This window comes from Leishmania infantum, chromosome 28, assembly GCF_000002875.2.
Source record: "Leishmania infantum JPCM5 genome chromosome 28".
In the NCBI taxonomy this organism is placed as follows: domain Eukaryota; phylum Euglenozoa; class Kinetoplastea; order Trypanosomatida; family Trypanosomatidae; genus Leishmania; species Leishmania infantum.
In genome coordinates this window covers 97,876-111,897 of record NC_009412.2, presented here as the reverse complement: position 1 = coordinate 111,897, position 14,022 = coordinate 97,876, and the positions used below count along the sequence as shown (strand labels likewise).

The 14,022-nt window shown below is 58.5% G+C and overlaps 4 protein-coding genes across 4 annotated transcripts; all 4 read right to left on the bottom strand.

Moving 5' to 3' along the window:
* Positions 1-3,562: 3,562 nt before the first annotated feature.
* On the bottom strand, positions 3,563-4,936 carry LINJ_28_0340 (conserved hypothetical protein; the record flags this gene model as incomplete). Its single annotated transcript, XM_001470031.1, has 1 exon — positions 3,563-4,936. The coding sequence occupies one exon, from the start codon at positions 4,934-4,936 to the stop codon at positions 3,563-3,565; it is 1,374 nt and encodes a 457-aa protein (XP_001470068.1).
* An 876-nt stretch (positions 4,937-5,812) lies between these two features.
* On the bottom strand, positions 5,813-7,093 carry LINJ_28_0330 (conserved hypothetical protein; the record flags this gene model as incomplete). The annotated part of the gene is made up of 1 exon (XM_001470030.1): positions 5,813-7,093. One exon carries the CDS (start codon positions 7,091-7,093, stop codon positions 5,813-5,815), a length of 1,281 nt encoding a protein of 426 aa, XP_001470067.1.
* Positions 7,094-7,868: 775 nt separating this feature from the next.
* LINJ_28_0320 (conserved hypothetical protein) lies at positions 7,869-10,193 on the bottom strand (the record flags this gene model as incomplete). Its single annotated transcript, XM_001470029.1, has 1 exon — positions 7,869-10,193. The coding sequence occupies one exon, from the start codon at positions 10,191-10,193 to the stop codon at positions 7,869-7,871; it is 2,325 nt and encodes a 774-aa protein (XP_001470066.1).
* A 637-nt stretch (positions 10,194-10,830) lies between these two features.
* LINJ_28_0310 (putative ribonuclease II-like protein) lies at positions 10,831-13,659 on the bottom strand (the record flags this gene model as incomplete). Its single annotated transcript, XM_001470028.1, has 1 exon — positions 10,831-13,659. One exon carries the CDS (start codon positions 13,657-13,659, stop codon positions 10,831-10,833), a length of 2,829 nt encoding a protein of 942 aa, XP_001470065.1.
* Between the last annotated feature and the right edge of the window lie 363 nt (positions 13,660-14,022).

The following is a 14,022-nucleotide window of genomic DNA, read 5'->3' as shown; positions in this document are numbered from 1 at the left end:
CGTAGCGGCGCGACGAAACCGAAGAAAAGGAGGAGAGGGAGCGCAACGAGTATGTGTGTGTGCGTGTATATACAAGAAACAGAGAGAGAAAGACGTAGATTTGGTAACGCGGCAAGGCACTGATGGGGGTAGAGGGTGCGCGTGAAGAATGCAACCCGAAAAGACAAAGCGAAATGTATGTATGGATGTGAGTATATATATATATATATATGTGTGTGTGTGTGCGTGTATGTATGTCTGTGTAACGCAGGCTGGCGATGTTGAGAGCCCTCGCCCTCCCCCCTTACGGTTGTTTCTTTATCTTTCCGGAGGTGGTTTGATCACCTCGTGAACGCGCGCACAAACGAGGGAGAGGCACGGAAGCGAGTGAAGAGTGAATACACGAAAAGGGTGAAAATAAGAAAAGCGCAGAAGACGTACACCCATGTACGCACACGCGCAAGCAAGGTCTCTCTGAGTAAGCTGTGATACCAAAGACAGGCGCTCACCACCTCAGGCCTTTGTTTTCCGCGCACTGAGCGTGTCGGCGAAAAGTCCCGTGAGCAAAAAAGAGGGAGGCAGAGGAGAAGGGGATAACGCAAAAGAGACACGATAGAACGACAGCGCAAAAACGAACCAACAAGAAGGTAAAACGGCAAAGAAAGAGGGCGCGAGAGCGAGGGAGGGGTGAGGAGTGAGGGCACTCACAGGGGAAGGAGGGAGAAAAGCGAAAGAGTTCGAATGGTCGGTGTATCTGCGTGTAAATAGAAATAAACGATATGTAATCTGGGAGGGAGAGAGGGTGTGTGAGAGAGAGACACACACAGGCAACCGCCGTATGGCTTCGACAGCCTCGCCACTTGTTTGGTTGCGTTCTGCGAGTGTGAGTAAGTTCAACACGAAGAAGACGAAAAGAGTTAGATGCAAAGAGTGGAGAGGAAAGAGCGAAACAATCGATAGAGTGCAGGCACACACACGCACACACAAACGCACCAATATTACAAACCGCAGCAGTGGAAAGCGATCGAAATAAACGACGACACCAACCCGAGAAAGCAAAAAAAAATACAAGAGAAAGAGAATCTTGTCTGTTGTCTTTCTTTCGTTCTCGGTAACCTCTGACAGAAACGCAAAATCACGGCAGACGCGCACCGGTTCTTATTTTGTTGTTGGTGGGGATGTGTATGACCGTGTCTGTGACTGCCAATGATGCCGCGCGCGCACAAGAAAGCGAGCGAGCGAGAGACAGATGCAAAGCGATGAACAGAGAAATGATTCTAAAAAAAAAAAAAACAGACCGCGAGAAAGGGACGAAGACCAGAAACGTAGAACGAGAGAGGAGGAGGGTGGAGAGGGTAGGGGGTAGTGTGTGTGTGTGGGTGTGGGTGGGGAGTAAAAGGCAACACGCACAAAGCACACAAATACAAGAGTAGACCGCGAGAACGCAACGAACAAGGGAGGAAAACTCACCGACACTGGGAGACCGTCGAGCACGCGTAGAAAACAAAATAAAGGGAGCACAAGAACGAGAGAAAAAAATTGAGAAACGAAAAAGAGGAAAAAGGAGAGGCGAAGAGGAGGAAGCGAGGGGAGAGAAGGGAAGGGGGGAGAGACAAGTGAAAACCAAGCCAAAGATAAAAATGGAGGAAGGCAGCGGAGTAGGTGAAGGAAGCGCTATAGGGAGATATACAAAAGGGAACGCAAACAGAAAGTGCAGAGACACACACGCCCACCCAAAGAAAAGGCAACACAAGGAAGTAGAGCAAAAAAAAAACGGGCAGCGTAAGAAGCAACACAGATGCACAGACACACCGAAAAGACGAAAAGGAGAATCAGAAAAGCGAACGAGATCAAGCGGAAGAGAAAGAGGGGAGGGCGAAGGGAAGACAGAAGATGGGCGGAGAGAGAACACGAGAGGGAGAGGTGAGAAGGAAGGAGTGAAGGAGTGAAGGAGAAGGGGAAGAAAACAACGAAAAGACGTTTGTGATGCGACCAAAAGAGAGCACAGAAGGAAACGAAAAAAAAAGGACGAAAAAACAACGAACAGCGGCGACGTGGCGGAGCGGCAGGGGGAAAGGGAGTCAGAGCACCAAAGAAGAGTGATGGAAACGAGACAGGAGGGCAGACGCGCAAAGGAAGGGAGCGGGGACCAGTTCAGGCAGCGACAGAAGAAGCCTGAAACAGAAAAGAGAGAAGCGAGAGACAGTGAAGACAGGCCAACAAAGCAGAAGAAAGGCAACACACGCAGCACAGGCACACAATGATAAGACAGACCAGAGAAAGCGTGATCGGCTTAGCTTTCCGTCCTGAGGAGTTAGAGAGCCGCGAGAAACGTCAAGAAGGACCTCCACCCGAGTCTAAGTCGTGCCTTGGCGCTTCCTTTCTTGAAGCGTTTTCTGCTTGGGTTCCTCCTGTGAAGGGGAACGGAAATGGGGGTAGAGGTTGCGCAGATGGCTGCTGATGCTTGTGCGGGTACCTGTGAGAAGAGGAAAAGGGGGCAAGTGAAGGTGCTGTTGGTTTCTCCGCCGAGTTTTGTATATAGTTCTGGCTGTGAAGGAGGGTGGGGTGAAGGAAGAGTGCCTCGCTGGTTATGTTTGTCTTTCTATTTGCGCAGGCCCAAAGCAAAAGCTCTTCTCTGTGATGGGGAGGCGGTGAGGGAGGGTGTGTGTGCAGGAAGGAAGCTGTGACAAGGAAGGTAGAGAAAGGAATAGAGGTGGAGAGAGGCGGAGAAGCAGGGATGGCGGACTCCGCCCCTACGCTGCCTCCGACAACAAAAAAAGTGCGGTTATCGAGACGACGTTGTGCCCGCTGCGCCGCGCTCTTCACACTTACTTGTGTCTCGGGTTCCTCTAGACGTGCACACGCACCAAAGCAACAAAAATACCAGGAGAAAACAGAACTTGGAGAGGGAGGGGAGACAGGAAGGGAGGGTGCGGGATGATAACGCAAACAAAAAAAGCAAGGATGGTGCCTGACTTTTCGTCCCCCCTTTTCCCCTTGTCTTTTCCCTCCTCTATTGTGCACGGCGTGGCAAGCGAAAGCTGTTCACGTGGACCTCTGGCAGATAAAGGCGTGTGCTCGGCGGCAGTGAGGCGACGCACCAAAGAAGAAGGGGGTGGGGGTTACAGAATGGAGGGAGAGGGGTAGCGTTGCAGCGGAGGCGCCGGCGGCGATGGAATGGAAAACGTTCATTGAGAGTAGGGCATACACCGAAAGGTGTCCAACGCTGGCGCTGTGCAACAAGACGAGCAGAGAGGGAACCAGGGATGCGCCTCTCGTTGCCACGCACCGAGATCATCAACCGACTCGGTACTTCGGATGATGTTTTCGAATAGGTTATGGGAAGATGTGTGCCCGATGTTCCGTCAACGCACTGGATGTCTCCTCTACGTTGAGTGGAGGGCCCGTCTAAAGCGTGCTACAGGCTTTGCGCGACACGCCCACGATGAACTTCTCTCTCGTTGTTGTGGTTCGTCTCTGCGTGTGTGTGTGTATGTGTGTGTGTGTGCCACATCCAGGCTCCATGATCAGGAAGCGTAGACATACAAAGAGAGAGAGAAACCTACCAGTGGCATCGTTTGAGTCACATATCCATCAAGATTTCGTTGATGCGGTCCTCATAGCGGTCGAGCTCGTCCTCCAGTTCGTTTGCAAGTGCACTGGAAGTGACGTCGGCCACCATGCATGCTCGCATCGCCTCCCAAACAACATGGTGAAAGCTCATCAAGTCCACCGACGGCGCGTCCTTCATGTAGCCAAACCGCTCTTCGACGGAGCTGACGGCTTCATCGAGGTTCATGCCCAGCACATCTGCATCGCCGCTCTCGTACTGATAGGCCTGAATAGCGCGCTGCACGGTCTCCACGGTTTCGCTTTTCATCCTCGCTGCCGTGACCATCACCTCAAAGGTGTAGTCCTGCACAACAAGTCGCCTCGCGTGTGCCACGTCGTAGGCAGTGACCGACGTCATTGAGGGCTGACGAACATGGGCGTTAAAGGCGAGGCAGATGGCCTCGTACGGTTGCAGTAGGGCTTTGCTCTCCTCATCTAACGTGCTGCTACTTGCCGGCACGCGATCGAGCACGGCGACGTTGTCTTTAGTGCTGCGGTCTCGCAGGGCGCGACGAAGCGGCTTGCCGCCGCGGCTCTCGCGGCAACGCTCCACTCCGACTTGCACCGTCATGCTCCGCAACACCGCCGTTGCCGTCGGGATGGCCTCCGTGTAGAGTTGAGGAACAAACAAAATACGAACGATCGGGAACAGCTCTTGGTCAATGTACACCGGACCCTTCAACTGAGAGCGCGGTGCTGACTTGTCGTATAGAGACAGTGGCCGATTCCGCCGAACGATACTGGGCGACGCGGATACGCCCTTCGCGGCGAACTCTTCCCGCATCCTCATAACGCCCGCGCTGTCATGATTGTCCATGTGATGGCTGCAAGGTGTCGGGACAAGGCAGCCGTCACTGGACTCGCTCCACTGCGGGGCGACGAGGGGTGGCCACTCGGCACGCGCTCTGGTACGCAGCTGCATTGAGAGGCGGAACCGCGAGCCGATCACCCACGACTGATCAAGCAAGGCATGCTCAGCTGCAGCGACATCGGCCGCTGCTAGTCGCTGCAACCGGTCCGGGAAGGTAGCAAGGTCTATAGTGACCTTGAGCAGGTTGTTACCGCTCATTCCCAGCTGGACAGCATCGCCGCCAGCACCGTCTTCGCACTGCACGTAGGTGAGAAGTCGATGCGAGGAAGAACAACGAAACGAAAGCGGGGTCTCGCTTTCGCTATGGATGCGACGCAGCATGACACTTAGTGTCACGGGCAGGTCCTCGACAACGGAGCCGCTGCACGTCGCCAGCACCTCCGCCGGCGGGCGGAGGTCCATGAAGAGGCTCAAGCTGTGTCCTGCATAGACAGCCTTGACATTGCTGGAGTTGGAGAGCTGCACATCGGCCATTGTGTGATCACAGACCGCCCAATCACACCACCATGCACAGAAAACAGGGAGAATGAGAGGCTCAAAGTCTTCAGCCCACCTCAGCAGAGATGGGGTGCGCACAACGTTGCACACGTGTATAGGGCGTGTGTCTGTGTGGCCGAAACGATTAAGCGGAGGTGATGGCGCAGTCTAGGCATGGCGCTGCCAGGTGGCCGGAGGTGATATCACCCGTGCAAGGCAGAGCGCAACGCCGTCAGTCAGTTGGGTATGGAAGATAACGAATATGGCTGCCTGAGCCAGGGAGAGAGGGAGGCGGGCAAGGTACAGGACACCACGCCGCCGGGTGCCTCGGCCGCCGTTGCGGAGGCACCTAGGAGGCACGAAAAGAAAAGAGAGCGAGGGAGTCGCGAAAGAGATAACAAAGACGTGAGGTAGAGAAAGCGTCGATCACGCGTGCTTCACTGCCTAGTGAGTCTATGCCCACCAAACCTGTCACCACAGCACTGTGCCCTTGCAACTCGCTGCGGATATCCCGCGCGCACGAAAAAAAAAGCCGAGATGTGCCGCGGGTTGTCACGAAGTCGAAGAAGGAGGCGCGGAGGTAGTGGTGAAGGGAAGTGCCGAAAGGGAGAGTGTGAGAAGATTGGCTCGCAGAGAGAGCGGGAGAGACGCCTTCAGCTTTTCCTGGACGTGATGGGGAGGAACAGAGACGAGAAGGGGCTGACGGAAGTGCCGAAGGGCCACGGGAGAGACACGCACCTACACGCCACACCACCCCTTCGTACACGTAAAAAAAAAACCTCCTTTGTATATGTTTGCCACCCACACGCACACGCCCGAGAAACAAAGGACGATCAAGAAAACAGCACGCGCGTGCGCGGTGGCTTGGAGAGCTCACGTGGCCGCTGCCTGCACAAAGGCCACAACAGCCTCCTTGATCTTCGGCTTCACCGCTTCTTTCATGGCCTCGCTCACACCCAGCATGCTCATCACCTCGGTCAGCACCTCTTTGAACGAGAGGCTCGGCAGCCGCGCTTTCGGTTTGGCCGCCAGCACTGCCCGCACGGCCGCCGTGATCTTCGCCTCAGAGAGCGGCGGCGCAGAGCGGCCGGCGTAGAGGCTGAACCGACAGACGGCGCGGTCCTCTGCATCGACGACACGCTGGAAGCCGCCCGTTGAGGCCACCGTCAGCCACTTACCGGATAATGAGCGGCCAAAGCTCAGAGTGGGGTCGAAGCGAAGGTCAATCGCGTACGCTCCGGAGTGCGAGCCAGGCGAGGCCGCCGCCTCTTCGCCCTGCGCGGGCACAGCGGTGCATGTGACGGTGATGTTGCGCACCTTACTGTCTTTCCCCCTTTCCAGAGACAAGCGCCCGCTGCAGTTCGCGCCACTTGCTTGGCTCAAGAAAGGAGTGGGGGCCAAAGATGCGGGGGGCTTCTCATCTTCCTCGGTCGCCTTCATGGCCGTCTTCTCGGTGCGTGCGCGTGCCACTTTTGGTGCACACACGAACACCGTCACCTTGAGGTCTCCCACGAGGCAGGCAGGCAGCGACGCGGTGTGGCCATTCGCCATCTCCTCGGCTCTGTAGGTGTAGGTAACATGCATCTCCGTCGGCGTCGTGTACGACACCACAAAACCACCCTCCATGGACTGTGTCTGCCCCACCTGCAGCTCATCCTCCCCTGCGTTACCCGCCGCCAATTGCGACGCGTCAAAGACTTTGTCCACTGGGTGGTAACAGTTTAGCCCGCACTTCAGCCCCGTACCACCGATGGGCTTGTTGCCACCTGTGGTGGCAAGCAGCATCGACTTTCCAGAGGCGCCGAGGCGCTTCTTAACAGTGGCGAAGTCGACTCGGATACACAGAGTGACTCCGTCCTCCTCAATGCGCCACTGACAACCGTCCCCGACATCCGTGAAAGATGTTGTGCGAAGCGCCTCGATCGATCTGCTGGAAAGATCACGCTTGTCAAGGGACTTGATGAAGACGTTGAGGCCCAAAAATGCGCCCGATTTGCCGAGCGGCTTGTTGCCGCTACTGCTGCTGATGAGCACCGACTTGCCCGACGTGCTTTCCCCGCAGTCCTTACTGAGATCGCAGTAGAGGAACAGAACCGACTGCACCACCATCATGCGGAGGTTCTTCGCCCCCCTCATGTCACACCGCTCAGACATCGTCTTCTTCACAAGTGCGTGCGTGCGTGTGTAGTTGAAGAAAGGCCGGGAGAACACCGCTCAGCAATAACCGTATAACATATGCGAGTGTGGCAGTGCGCGTCTGCGCATCTATGTGTGCCGACGTGCGTGTGCAGGTCAGCAGAGCAGACAGCCCTCTTTTCCTTTATCGTACCTTTACGTTCTTTGCGCGTCCGAAACGCAGTGCATTAGAGTGTTCGACCCCGCCGCCCGTACGTGGTGGCACGCGGACACGGGTTGGATGGTTAGAGAGAGGGTGGGGGTGATACGAGATGAGAACTGACGTGTTGTGCAGGCTGAGGGGTTGCGTGGGAGCCGCCAAGGAAGAAAAGTACCAGAGAAAGCGTGGGAGGAAGCTGTGCACACAGGGAGAAGGCAGCCGACCATCTCCTCGTGCGCTCGGAGCCCTCACGCACTCCCGCGCCATGCACGGCACTCGTGCACACCCACACCAGTGAAAGCCAAGCAGACGCGACAGCGCTGCACGGAGACTGTGGGGAAGTTGGGGCACGGGGAGAGGAAGGGCTGATGAAATTGGGAAAAGCAATGAGAGGAGGTGCGCGGGCCTACCTGCAACAACAATCACCGAAGATGATTGGCCGAGCCTCGTCGCCTAATGTACATCCACCGTGAGCGAAACCAGAATAGAAACCAGAAGGAGAACCATCAAGGCAACCAAAGCAGCGCACGCACACATGGCAGTGCCACACTACCCGTCCATTGTCCCACGCTGCCCCCGACATGTTAGACAGTGCTAGCGTCGATCCCGCATACAGGAGGCCAGGGCAGCGGCAAACTCCCCCACAACCGGCGCAGCCGCCGGCGTATCCGCGCCCACGACGACGTCGACAAGAGCTGAATGGCTGGCGCGAGCACACACCTCTGCCGCCGTCTGCTGCGCAGCGCAGTTCACGAGGAGGCTGCTGGGGAAGGCCACGTCAGAGAGAAGCCGCGACACGGCGGGTGCGCGCGTCGTCACGTCCGACAGCGGCGCCGCCTGGCGCGGGAGAACGGCAAACGAGATGCACACGTCCCCGCGGCTAAGCACTCCATTGGCTGCCGTCTCGACACCTTCAGACCACCTGCTCGGCGGGGACCCATCCTTCGGCGGTGTGCGCACCGTAGAAGTGGTGTACCAGCTTCTGTTCAAGAGAGCCGCCACTTCTGCCCTCGCCTCCGCCTCGACACGGCGCCGGGTGTCGACCGCGAAGAGCAGCGGTGGGGACGCAAGAACCTCGTAAAAGTGCTGTACCGCCGGCAAGTCCAGCGCCATCAAAGACGGCGCTCCGCCACGTGGCGGCTGCACTGCTATCACGACGTTCGGCCGCCAACGCATGGCTTCAGAGCTGGCAGGGAGGCGGCCATCACGTTTCCACTCCGCCGTGACGCGTAGAAGACACATGCAAAAGTCCACCAGCGTGCACGCGCAGCTGGAGACGTCGGGAAGCGGATGCTGCGCGTCTGCGTGGTTCCACACCGGTGCCGCGTACGGTTTCAACGGCACCCGGTGCTTTTGAGGAAGCCACAGCTCCAAGTGCTCCACGTTGCCACGCACGTCCACCGGTGTGCTGAGCTCGTGGGTCGCGGGATTCACTTTGCGGGGTGTAGCTCCGTGGTCCGCAACGCCTCCTGCCACAACGCAGGCGTCGCGAGGGATGGGGTCGCTGGCGACGTCCCCCGTGAAGACTACGTCTGAGGGCTGCGTCAACGCGCTCCGCACCCATTCCATGCCGGCCTGTAACGGCACCACCAACGCTTGCAGTCGCATTATCCATTCCTCTGGGTGCGCCAGGGACGTTTCTAGGCAGCACACGCTGTGCAACCACTGCGCAACCGGCGTCATGTGACTGCCGGCAGACTCGAACCCCGATACCGTGTCGTCCTCCCTCAAAACAAGCGTGCACAGTCCCGACTCCAACACATCCAGCGAGTAGGCGTTCACCTCGCTCGACACGCGCAGACGCCTGCGCACATCAAAGGCGATCTCGTCCGCCAAGCAAGACAGATTGGCAAACATCGTGTCCAGGTCTTTCCGGTCCTGCCGCGTCGCAGGGGATGCGCCAGGAAGCACGTCCGTGTGGCCAAGGGAGAGGTGGTGCGCGTGCAGCGCCTCGAGGTCTGCCGCCAGCGATGCCACGCCGCGCAAGCGCCCTTCCCGCTTGTCCATGACACACAGCTTGTAGAAATGCTGACCGACGCAGACGTTGACGTGGGCTGCGTCTACGCAGGAGACAACAGAGAGGGCGTCGTACCGGCGAGGCGGCGCGGGTGGCTGGCGCGCCCGCATTCTCATCATGTGGGCTGTCACTGGGCTGACGGGTGCAGACCGTATGGCAGCGACGCTGTCGCGCTCGACTCCGGACCCTGGCACGTCGCTCACTCCCTGCCCTGTCGGCACCACCCAGTCAAACGTTGTGTCCTTCTGCTCCAGGGGCGGCTCGCTGAAATTCGTGTTATACACGGCACTGCCCAGCAGGCTGGCGAACACGCGCGACGGCACTCGCTCGTCCGCCTCGTGCTCTGAGGCTAACGGCTGCTTGTTGCAGCGACGCAGGTACGCCGCTAGCAGCTGATACAGAACAGTCGCCACTTGCAATAAGGCTTGCCGCGGGCTCGCGTCGGACGTGGAGAACGCGCTTGACGCAACAGCCGGGGCGGTCATGCAAATGATGTGATGAGGGTACTGCAGAGGAGATGCGCGGCAGGCCGCAATGTGGCCGAGCCATTCCTCGTACAGTACGTCGTGCGCGGGCGTGAGGCCGTGGGAAACTACGGGGGCGCTGCCTATAGACGGTCGAGTCTCAAGGGGCGATTCTGTCGTCTGCAAGCGAGCGTGCGATACACGCTCCGTCGTCCACGCCTCATCACAATCGTAGGTGCCATTTGGGCGTCCACACATCGCGTTGGCTGCGGCCGTGAAGATGGTGTGCCCACCGCGGTTGTGCGCCGCGGCATCGTACGGCCACACCGTGTTGTGCGCCGCAGACACAAACGGGCTCTGAACGTTTGGTGTGCCAGCAGTCCCTTCAGAGTCGAACTGCACCTTTACGCCGTTCTTCTTCTTCGAGGCCGACGCCATTCCAACAGGACAGTTCCCGCACGAAATGCGGATCGAAACACGTCGACAGAGTCTAATGTGGGTGTGAAAGCACAGAATGCGTCGTTGCTTATGTGATAAGCACTCATCAGGGGACGGTATCACGCTGATGATGATTCTGATGGTGCTGCCAGCGCAGGCGCCCTCCGCAAGTCACCACGAAACGAAACTGGTAGTAGAGAAGAGGGGAGGGGGATTGGTGGGGGGGAGGGAGAGTGTGGCACGTGTCTGTGAGACATCCTAGTACACGCGCCACAGACGCATGCTCACAGGACAGCTGCGTTTCGTCGGGCGAAAAAAGAGCTCGCGCACGACGTGCAGTAATGGGGGAAGTGCGTGTGTGTGGGGGGGGGAGCGATGCACAGAGGCCATTTGCGCCGGACAGCGGGATAAAGTGACGGCGACGCATTTCCTGTGAAAGTCTGGCGCCTAATCTTCCCCGTCTCCGCTGTCTCCCTCTCCTTCGCTCTGTCAGTCTCTTTCCCTGTGCGCCGTCACTTCTTTCACGCTCATTCAAAACCCCGCAGAGCGTGACCTACTGCGTGACACTGCTGCCGCTGAGCGGCCACGCTCAAAACAGCGTAAAACACCACACAATTTCTACACGGCAGAGCGGCCTCTATTGCTCCTCGACCAGCGAGGTGGGCACTTTGGGGCAGACGCGGCGGGCCGCCTCCCGCTCCCACGGCTGCAACAGCTGCATGCCCAATGACAGTCGCCCCTGCTTCGCTGTCACCTCCAGCAGCGCGACAAACTCCGTAAACAGGTCAAACACCTCCGTCACCTCCTCGCCCGTCTCGGGGTGTGACCCCCACGAAAACTGAGCCGCCACCGTGTTCACTCGGCCCGAAAAGTGATGCTGCCCCTGTCCGCCATCTGCGGCGCCGCGGCGTGGCATGTCGCTCTTGCCCCCCTTCTTGCGTGCATGCGCCTTCGCCTTGGCGTCGCTCGCCCGTTCCGCTGCTGCCCGTGTGTCCGCCCGAGTCTCCTGCGCGGCTGACTTTGCGTCCAGGTCGCCCGTCACAAGTAGTCCTTGATACCTGAACCGCTGGTGGATATCGTTGAAGCCGATCTCCACCACAGAGGCCAGCTCCGCGCTGTAGAGCAAGAAGCTGCCCTCTGTGATCTTCACAATGGTGACGGTGGTGTAGAGCTGCTGTGGCAAAGTCGGGTCCTCCTTGGCCCTCTTCTGCAGTGCAAGCAGGTACAGGCACAGAGAGTACTCCAACGACATGTCGCCGGCGGAGCGGGAGTTCAAGCGGCACTCGTTGGCGTGGGTGACAATGTGCTCCAGTGCTGAGAGAGGGTAGAAGAGTTCTCGCGTCTTCAGTTTGTGGACATCCACGGCACGCGTTGGGTCGAAGATGCAATCCACGGGCCTCGTCTCCAGTGCCGGGTGCGGCGCGTTCGGCATCTCCATCTGGGCTTCCTCCATGCACCGCTCCAGCTCCAGGGCGACGCGCAGCTGACGATGCACCATCAAGTCGCAATAACGCCGAATCGGTGACGTAAAGTGGGTGTACCACGGCGCCGCGACGGCAAAGTGGGAGCGGATGTCCTTCTCCGTCGGGTCGTTGGCAATGTATTCGGCCGCCATCAAGGAGTACTTGAGCAACTCGCACACGGTGTGGAAGTCTCCGCGGTGGTCCTTCTTGATGGTGTCGATCATCCGCTGCAGCTCCTGTCCAGAGCTGCCGCCCGTAGGCAGACCGCGGTGCGACAGGGCCGTGCGTAGTCGTCTCATCTTCTGCGGTTGCGGCGGTTTGTGCCGACGCAGCAGAGCCCCGTACGGAATGTACTGCACGATTTTCTGTGCCACGCGTTGATTCGCTAACAACATAAACTCCTCCACCAACCAGTTGGCCTGAATCTGCTCCTGCACGAAAAAGGAGGTGGGAGGCGAGTTCACCTCATTCCTGTCAAATCTAAACGCGAGACGGGTGTTGCCGATAACCACCCGCCCGTCCCGCAGTGATTGCTGGCGAAGTTTGCTCGCGAGCGCGAAGAGGTTCGTGACACTCTGCTTCACCTTCTTGCGGGCAGCCTCCTCGCCGATGCCGAGGTCCGACGCCGCTTGCGCCACGTCGAGCACCACCGTGTCGTCGCCGTCGAGAATCTGCTGCGCCTGCTCGTACGCCAATCGGCACCGACTGCGGATGACACTCTGGCCGAACCACTCGCACTTCTCCCCCGTCGCTGCCTCGGAAATGAGATGCCCGTCCCGGTCAAACTCGAACAGTCCAGAGAAGGCAAACTTGTCTTCGCCGGGGTTCAAGCTACAGTACTCCTCGCTCAGCCGGGACGGCAGCATGGGAATCACGCGGTCCACCAGGTAGGTCGAGTTGCTGCGCCGTTGCGCCTCCTCGTCGAGAGCCGTCCTCGGCAACACAAAGTGGGACACATCCGCGATGTGCACGCCGACGTGATAGCCGCCATCTTTGCGCGGCTTAATGCTGAGCGCGTCGTCCAGGTCGCGCGCCGTGGCGGGGTCAATCGTCAAGACGAACTCCGAGTCGCGTAAATCGCGCCGCCCCATGTCGGCCAGTTCCGCTGGCGAGGGGATCGTGAAATCCTTGAGCACGCACGCCTCGGCCTCCTCCGAAAAGGGTTCGTTCGACACATTGCAGCTTGTGCAGATGGCGTGGCTGGCCACGGCCATGGTCGAGGCGTCACCGAGGAAGCTGTGGACTTTGCACAAGAGGGCGTTCGGCACTCGCGGAGTCGTTAAGATTTCGCCGTTCTCCCCGTGCTCCAGTGCCAAGGAAAAGAGCGACGTGCTGATGTTTGCATGATAAGCAGCCATGATGTCGCACCCCTGCACAGTCAGCTGAGGGTACAGCTGATTGAAGGGACGGAAGCGGTAGTAGTACTTCTCCTGCAATCCCTCGCCAGGGTGCACCTGGTTGTCAGCAATGCGGGCCACGTGAAGGCGTGGCAGGCAGCGCTTCAGAATTCGAATGACACGGCCCAGAGGACGCTTCTCTGGTGGCCACTCGTACGAAAAAGGGGCGCCCATCTGCGCGGCGAGGGAGACCTCGGCAGATGCGTTCTGGATGAGCTCTTCCGTTGTCTCGGGCGCAATCAGCTGCGCAATGTGGCGGCCGTCCGGCAGCGTAGACGGCATCACCCGCGGACCATTTTCGGTCTCCTCGTCATCGGTGTTGCTATCGCTGCTGGCAGGCACTGCGCTGGCTGCATTCGGCGCGGGTTGCCACTGAGCCAATGGCAGGAGCGCCACTGCCACCACATCAGAGTGCAGCGCAGGTCCGCGCAGCTCGGCAGAGTTCAGCACCACATCGCACGGAAGCCGACTGCTGCGCACAAACGACAGATTGGTGTTGTAGTTGCGAAACACGTTGACACGTCCAATGACGACGGTGCCCTCTTTCACGCGCTTTTCAAGATCCGGGTCGCTGCCGAGCGCGTAAGCACAGGTGATGACGGTCATGCCTTTCCTTGTGTCACGTCCGCTTGAAAATGGTGTATTCGTTTTCGTGTTGTCTTCGCCCATGGTACGGCTCACGACCCCGCAGAAAGAGAGAGGGAGTAGAGGTGAGCGAGGGACGAAAGATGAGCAAGCAAGAGAGGGTACAAGAGCATCACGTTGGAGTCTGCACAGGTGTCACCCGGGTGACAGGCAGAGACGAGCGGTGCGGGGTCAAAAAAAAAAAGACAGTTAGTGTACACGCCGGTGAAAGACATCGCCACCAAAAATAGAGAAGAGCGCGGGAAGAGGATTACTCGAACTAGAAGAGCCAGGAGTGAGAGCGAGAGCGGGAGCGAAAGGACGAGCCGAAGAACGGGTGTTCAC